This window comes from Suricata suricatta, chromosome 8, assembly GCF_006229205.1.
Source record: "Suricata suricatta isolate VVHF042 chromosome 8, meerkat_22Aug2017_6uvM2_HiC, whole genome shotgun sequence".
NCBI lineage: Eukaryota > Metazoa > Chordata > Mammalia > Carnivora > Herpestidae > Suricata > Suricata suricatta.
In genome coordinates this window covers 31,884,123-31,891,791 of record NC_043707.1, presented here as the reverse complement: position 1 = coordinate 31,891,791, position 7,669 = coordinate 31,884,123, and the positions used below count along the sequence as shown (strand labels likewise).

General features: G+C 38.3%; 1 protein-coding gene across 1 annotated transcript in view; it reads left to right on the top strand.

The window, feature by feature from the left end:
• Positions 1-7,669, top strand: part of LOC115297553 (cytochrome P450 3A12-like) — a 33,414-nt gene that overhangs the window by 19,894 nt on the left and 5,851 nt on the right. Inside the window, 3 exon segments of the mRNA XM_029945742.1 lie at positions 51-117; positions 3,365-3,525; positions 4,626-4,852. Coding sequence (XP_029801602.1) covers positions 51-117; positions 3,365-3,525; positions 4,626-4,852 — 455 coding nt within the window.

The following is a 7,669-nucleotide window of genomic DNA, read 5'->3' as shown; positions in this document are numbered from 1 at the left end:
TCTGACTTCACAAGTGACTTTTTGTCATTGCTTTCTCTTTCTGCTTCCAGCACCGAGTGGATTTGCTTCAGCTGATGATTAACTCCCAGAATTCCAAAGAAAAAGACACTCATAAAGGTAAACAAGGAGAGCTTCAGAGTGCTGGTGATGGTAGGCTCAGAGATATGGGGTAGTTTTGAGATGTGGAGGAAGGTTTCCAGTGGATAGAATTTCTGCAAATTGGAGAGTGACACATGCTCAGATACAAATGGTAGCCAGGAACACTTTCCAGAAGCCCACAGGTCATTCAAGAGCAATGATAGACAAAGTAGTCAGTGCCTTGCCACAGGAAAGCTTGTGTCCAATGTGAATCCTCTGGCATACTCCAGACCCACTGAATCAGAACCTCTGTCTGGAAATTCACATCAAGGCTTCATCACACCAGGAGGCACTTGGCCCCAGTGTTGGTGACCTTCACTTGGAACAGTTGGTTAAAGTTATGGTCATTGGCTTAATCTACAGGTAAGGTTTTTTTAATGTTTATTTATTTTTGAAGAGTACAAGTGGGAGAGAGGAAGAGAGAGGAAGACAGAGGATCTGAAGCAGGATCTGTGCTGACAGTCTGACAGTGCAGAGCCTGAGGTGGCTTTTGAACTCACAAACTGTGAGATTATGACCTGAGTGAAGTCAGACATTCAACCAACTGAGCCACTCAGGTACCCCAATCTACTCTAAAGTTTTTTTTCCCCTTTGTAATTAATAAGTGACTAGTGCAGGACGCCTTTGCAACTGTGTAAACACTGTGCTTCTCTTCAGACATTCACCTACTACTTTTATCATCCATGAATGGTATTGACTAAAACTATTATTACTATGGTGGTTGCAAAATGATGACTTTCTAATTCTATCATTTCTTCCACATTTTGAGGGATAGTCCATTGTTAGGGTGAGCTTTACATTCTCCCTCATTAATTTATTTGTATATGTGAGTCTGATCTCATGTGTCAGATTTGTCCTCTGGAAGCCCTTTCAAGGGGCTCCTGAGTCCTTTTCTTTTTCCTCTCCTTTTTTAATATTTTCAATAAATTTTTATGATAGTTTTAGGTTCACTAAAATTGAGAGAAAGGCACAGAGATTTCCCATATTCCCTTTGCCATACATACAGACAACATCCCCCATTATCAAAATCCCTCACTATGTGGTGCATTCGTTACAATAATTGTGCCTACATTGACAAATTATTAACATTCAAATATTCATAATTTACATTACAGTTCACCCTTGGTGTTGTCCATTCTGTGGGTTGTGTCATACATATATATTATATATATATAATCATGTATAAAATGATATACATCCACTATTACAATACATAGATTATTCTGTATCCTTTTCCCATATTATTTTTTGAGGATTTCCTAGCATTCTGGTGTGAGACATTCCAGGCTTCTCTTCTGTTTCCTCTAATGAGCCTTGGAATCAGCCATTTCTCCAAGAGTTTCTGTTTCCTTTTAGTGAGAACAGTATTTAGAAATCAAAATCTGAGATCTAGGAGTACTCACTGTTACTAGGGTTTCTTTGCTTCTCTTTTCTCTCAGTGGGCCAACTAAAAACATCAAATATTTTCATACAGGAGTGATACACATAAATATTTCTATATATATCCACAACCAGTGGTGTGATTATGCTCTCTGTGTCTGAAAAAAAAAGAGAGCTTTGATTTATAATTGTGTCTATGACAGAAATATTCCCATCATGGTAAATTTCAGAGTACCTATGATTTGACAACCATCTCACAGAATTCTTGCGTATTTAACAGTTGATTCCAGAGAAAAAGGATGGGCTTATTCCATCACACTACTCAAATATATCTATACTGTGTCCATGTCTAGTCTAGTCTATCTGGTCTACTACTTTCTGCAATGAAGGAAATATTCTATATATTACTGTTTTAGCATAAAAGCACTATGCACATATGGTTTTTGAGCATTTGACATGTGGCTAGTATCACTAAAGACTGAATCTTATATTGAATTTAATCTGGTTAATTAAAATTTAAGTATAAATAGCCACATTGGGCAAATGTCTACCATATTGATTAGCACAGCTCTAAAGATTATCATGGGGTTCATGGTAATCAAGGGAAAAAATATAATAGTTGAAATTATCCATCAGCAGCATCACGGAAGGTATGACTGAGAAATCAGAAATCTGTAGACCTTTCTTACAATCATTTCGTATTGTTCTTAGTTGTGCATTATGTGTTTGTAGCAGGTACCATGCTAATTTCAGTGCTCTAAGTATCTGATGGTCCTAATTCAGTTCTGATTAAAGAGATTAAAGCTTGCCCATACTGAGTTTCTTCCAGGAGAAAATAAAAAGCTGGGTTATGATTCAGAGTGGGACCATTCTCTAAGGAGGGTGACATTCAAGCCATGATTGAGTAAGCATTGCTAATTCCATTCACTGGATTCTTTTAGTCTATATATCATGCTGGCCAATGTCCTTGTTTCTCATGCTGTTTTGATGTGGTTGATTAGACTAGCATCAGATACCACTCTTCTAGCTATTTTCTGTGTTATAGTTTGTGCACATATCTGAGATCATCTATTGGAAGAGTTGTGCCCCAGGTCTTCTATTAGCTGAAACTGCTCAGTTATAATCCATGCTTCTCACACTAGATTGTGCACACAAATCACCACATCTCATGAGGCTCAGATTTTGGTTCGACAGTTTTAGGATGAAGTTTCAGATTCAGCATTTTTACCAAACTCCCAGATGCTGCAGATGCTGCTGGTCCATGAACCACACATTGAGCACCAAGGGTTTATCTTAGCCCAACATTATATTCTTCTTTCCTGCAAGTATGTTTAGATGAAAGATCATTTAATTTCCCTGACTGTTAAGCCTGCAAACTCTCTAAAGAACTTTAAGCTGTATTTTAGCTGAAAGAATTTAAATATTCCTGGGGAATAATGCCATCCCATGTTACTTACGACTAGCATAATTTTAGGATTCTCCAACTGACAGACTGATACTACAGTGTATGTTAGACAGAAATGCCATTTCCTGAAATTACCCTGGTGGGGAGGGTGGCATAACCAGAAACAGATGACTAAGAATAAAATAGACCTTGCGAATAACCAGATAAAGACACTGTTTGCCTCTTTCTTGCTCTGGAAGATTGAAATCAGAGTGAAACCACTCTGAGATTGAAACCCCTCTGAGTTTGAAACCACTCTGAGTTTGATTCTGAGTTGCTTTTATATTTTCCCCTTGTAGGATTTAGGAGTTCCAAATCGATTTCTCATTATCTATGATAATGATAAACTGCGATGTTTTACATTCACCTGCTTTAACTAAAATGTCTCTCTTCTCCTTTTAGCTCTGTCTGATCTGGAGCTTGTGGCCCAATCTGTTATCTTTATTTTTGCTGGCTATGAGACCACCAGCACTTCTCTTTCTTTCCTTGTGTATGAATTGGCCACTCACCCTGATGTCCAGCAGAAACTGCAGGAGGAGATTGATGCGACTTTCCCCAATAAGGTGAGTCAAGGTGGTCAGGGTAGGCTTGCTTATGCCTAAGTAAAAGATTAGCTCTCAAATCTTGTGGGTTTTCATAACAAAGACTTACTTGTAACTCACACTTCCATGTCTAGCATGGGTGTTAGTGGAGGATGAGAGTGAGTCTCTGCTCCATATAATTACTTGGGGGATACAGGGTAAAGAGGCTCCACTTATACCTGCATTATCTGGACCTTGGCAGATTCATGTTAGCTGGGGAACAAAGAACTAGAGTGTTGCTCACTTGATTTTCAAATGTTTGGCCTCTAACTCACATACATCTCCTTGGTTTAAAGCCCATTTGCAAAATGGTTTCCCCTAAATTCACATAGGCTGGGAAATATGGGGGTCTACATGGATTTTGGATAAGTAGTGAGTGTCTCTACCACCCATCCTCTGAAGGGTCAACTCTAAGCATCTCAATGTAACAAGGCAGGAAACTGAGCTAAGAGAGAAAACAATTTGACAATAAAATATTATGGAGAAAAAAAAAGAGAGACAACATAATTTTCTTGCACTATCACATAGCTAGTGTGAAGAAGCCAGGCTAGGAGCCAGGGCGCCTGGATCCTGATGGAACTCTTAACCTGTCCATTGTTGGCTCTTAAATATAACACCCAGCTATAGGCACATATTGCCCACACTATTTCAGATCTCTTCCCAAACTGGAATTCCCACTTATGAAGAGACCTGTCCTCTGGGGCTGGAGCAGCTTTTTTGACAAACAGTGAAATGCAGAGGGAACAACTAGGAGATCCTTCCCACTGCTGGCGGTGGGGCTGAGAGTAGGGTTATGGTCCCCTTTACAACCTTCCCTAGAACTGAAATTATGTGCCAGAGTTGGAGGGATTTTAGGCTCTACTTAAGGGATTGTCCCTTCAGTCAGCCCTAGTCATTACTATTGCACACGCCAGGGGGCAATGGAGCAGGTCACAGGACATGGTAGACATTAAGATGCTCATAAATGCCATTTAGCAAAATACATGCTTCTCAGGGGTTCCTAACAATTCAGTATTAGAGCATAGACTGAGTTGAACATTGATTCCAAATCTCAATTCATCAAATCTGTTTCTTTCCTCCAGGAACCTCCCACTTATGATGCCCTTGTACAGATGGAGTATCTTGACATGGTGTTGAATGAAACTCTCAGATTATACCCAATTGCTGGTAGACTTGAGAGGGTCTGTAAGAGAGATGTGGAAATCAGTGGTGTGTGTATTCCCAAAGGGACACTGGTGATGGTGCCGTCCTATAGTCTTCACCGGGACCCGGATCACTGGCCAGAACCTGAGGAGTTCCATCCTGAAAGGTAAAGGGAACCCTGGAAAAGGGAACCCACCCTTATATGGGAAGATATTCTGATATTTATTTGTATAGATAACAAATATATGGTTGTATAGTTATTTATTTGCACATATTTTTATTTCTGGAAGTATTTTTTATTTTTTATTTTTTAATAGTTTATTGTCAGATTGGTTTTCATATAAAGTATTTTTCTAATTACAAAATAATTGTCAAAGTTTTACAAACTGCATTAAATATGTAGTTTGCTTTGGGTAGTATACACATTTTAACAATGTTTGTTCTTCCAGTCCATGAGCATGGAATGCTTTTCCATTTCTTTGTGTCCTCTTCACTATCCTTCATAAGTCTTTTATGGTTTTTAGAGTACAGAGATCTTATCTCTTAGTTAGATTTATTCCTAGGTATTTTATTGTTTTTGGTGCAATTGTAAATAGAATTGATTCCTTGATTTCTTTTTCTGCTGCATCATTATTGGCACATAGAAATGCAGCAGGTTTCTGTACTTTGATTTTATAACCTGAAACTTTGGTGAATTCATGTATTAGTTCTAGCAGTATTTTGGTCGCGTCTTTTGTGTTTTTTACATAGAGTATTATGTCATCTGTGGTAGTGAAAGTTTGCCTTCTTCCTTGCTGATTTGGATGGTATTTCTTTCTTTCTTTCCTTCCTTCCTTCCTCCCTTCCTTCATTTCTTCCTTTCCTTCTTTCTTTCTTACTTACTTTCTTTCTTTCTTTGATTTGCTGTGGTTAAGACTTCCGGTGCTATGTTAAATATTAATGGTGAGAGTGGGCATCTTTGTCTTGTTTCTGACCATAGGGGAAAGACGCTCAGCTTTTCCCCACTGAGGATATTAGCTGTGGATCTTTTGTATATGGCCTTTTTAAATTGTTTTTAATGTTTTATTTATTTTTGATACAGAGAGAGACAGAGCATGAGAGGGGGAGGGGCAGAGAGAGAGACACACACACAGAATTGGAAGCAGGCTCCAGGCTCTGAGCAGTCATCTCAGAGCCCGAGGTGGGGCTCAGACCCACACATGTGAGATCATGACCTGAGCCAAAGTCGGAGGCTTAGCCGACTGAGCCACCCAGGCATCCCTGTATATGGACTTTTTGATGTTGAATTATGTTCCATCTATCCCTACTTTTTTAAAGGGTTTTTTATCAAGAATGAATGCTGTATTTTACCAAATGCTCTCTTTTCACTTATTGACAGGCTCATATGGTTCTTTTTCTTTCTTTTTTTCTTGATGTGGTGTATCATGTTGATTGATTTGCAAATATTGAACCACCCCTGCTGCCCAGGAATAAATCCCACTTGATCATGGAGAATAATTCTTCTAATGTACTGTTGAATTCTGTTTGCTTGTATCTTATTGAGAATTTTTGCATTCAGGTTTCAGGAATATTGGCCTCTAATTCCCTTTTTAGTGAGAATTTTGTCTGTCTTTGGAATCAAGGAAATGCTGGTATCAGAGAGAGTATCCATTCACTTCTTTTTTTTTTTTTAACCATTTGAGAATAGGTATTAACTTTTCCTTCAACGTCAGGTAGAATTCTCCTGGGATGCCATTTGGCCCAGGACTTTTGTCTGTTGGGAGATTTTTGATTAGTGATTCAATTTCTTTTCTGGTTATAGGTCTGTTCAAATTTTCTATTTCTTCCTGTCTGAGGTTTGATAGTGCATGAGTTTCTAGGAATTCATCCATTTCTTAGAGATTGCCCAGTTTGTTGATGTATAATTTTTCATAGTATTCTCTCATAAGTGTTTGTATTTCTGTGGTGTTAGTTGTGATCTCTTTCACTCATGATTTTATTTATTTAAGTCCTTTCTCTTTTATTTTTGATAAGTCTGGATAGGGTGTTATTAATTTTTAATGCAATCCCTATCAAAATAACACTAGCATTCTTCACAGAACTAGAACAAACAATCCTAAAATTTTTATGGAATGAGAAAAGACCCCAAATAGCCAAAGCAATCCTGAAAAAGAAAAACAAAACTAGAGGGATCATGATTCCAGATTTCAGACTATATTACAAAGCTGTGGTAATCAGGACAGTATGGTACTGCCACAAAAACAGACACATAGATCAATGGAATACAGTAGAAAACCCAGAAATGGACATACAATTATATGGTTAGCTAATCTTTGACAATCAGGGAAGACTATCCAATGGAAAAAAAAAGGTAGTCTCTTAAACAAAAGATGTTGGGAAAAGCGTATGACAGCATGTAGAAGAATAAATCTGGACAACTTCATTTTTTAAATGTTTATTTATTTATTTATTTATGAGAGAGAGAGAGAGAGAGAGAGAGAGAGAGAGGGAGAATGAGCAGGGGAGGGACAAAGAGAGGATACAGAGAATCTGAAGCAGGCTCTGTGCTGACAGCCCCTGTGTGAGGCTTGAAACCACACACCATGAGATCATGACCTGAGCCAAAGTTGGACATTTATCTGAGTCTCCCAGTTCCCCTGAATGACTCTCTTACACTGTATACAAAAATAAATTCAAAATGCATGAAAGACCTAAATGTAAAACCGGAAACCATCAAAATCCTAGAGAAGAACACAGGCAGCAGCCTCTTTGACCTTGACTGGAGCAACTTCTTACTAGACACGTCACCAAAGGCAAGGGAAACGAGAGCAAAAATGAACTATTGGGACCTCACTAAGATAAAAAGCTTCTGCACAACGAAGGAAACAATCAACAAAACTAAAAGGCAACCGATGGGATGGGAGAAAACATTGCAAATGACATATCTGATAAAGAGTTCTATCCAAAATCTGTAAGATACTTATAAAACCCAACACCCAAAAAA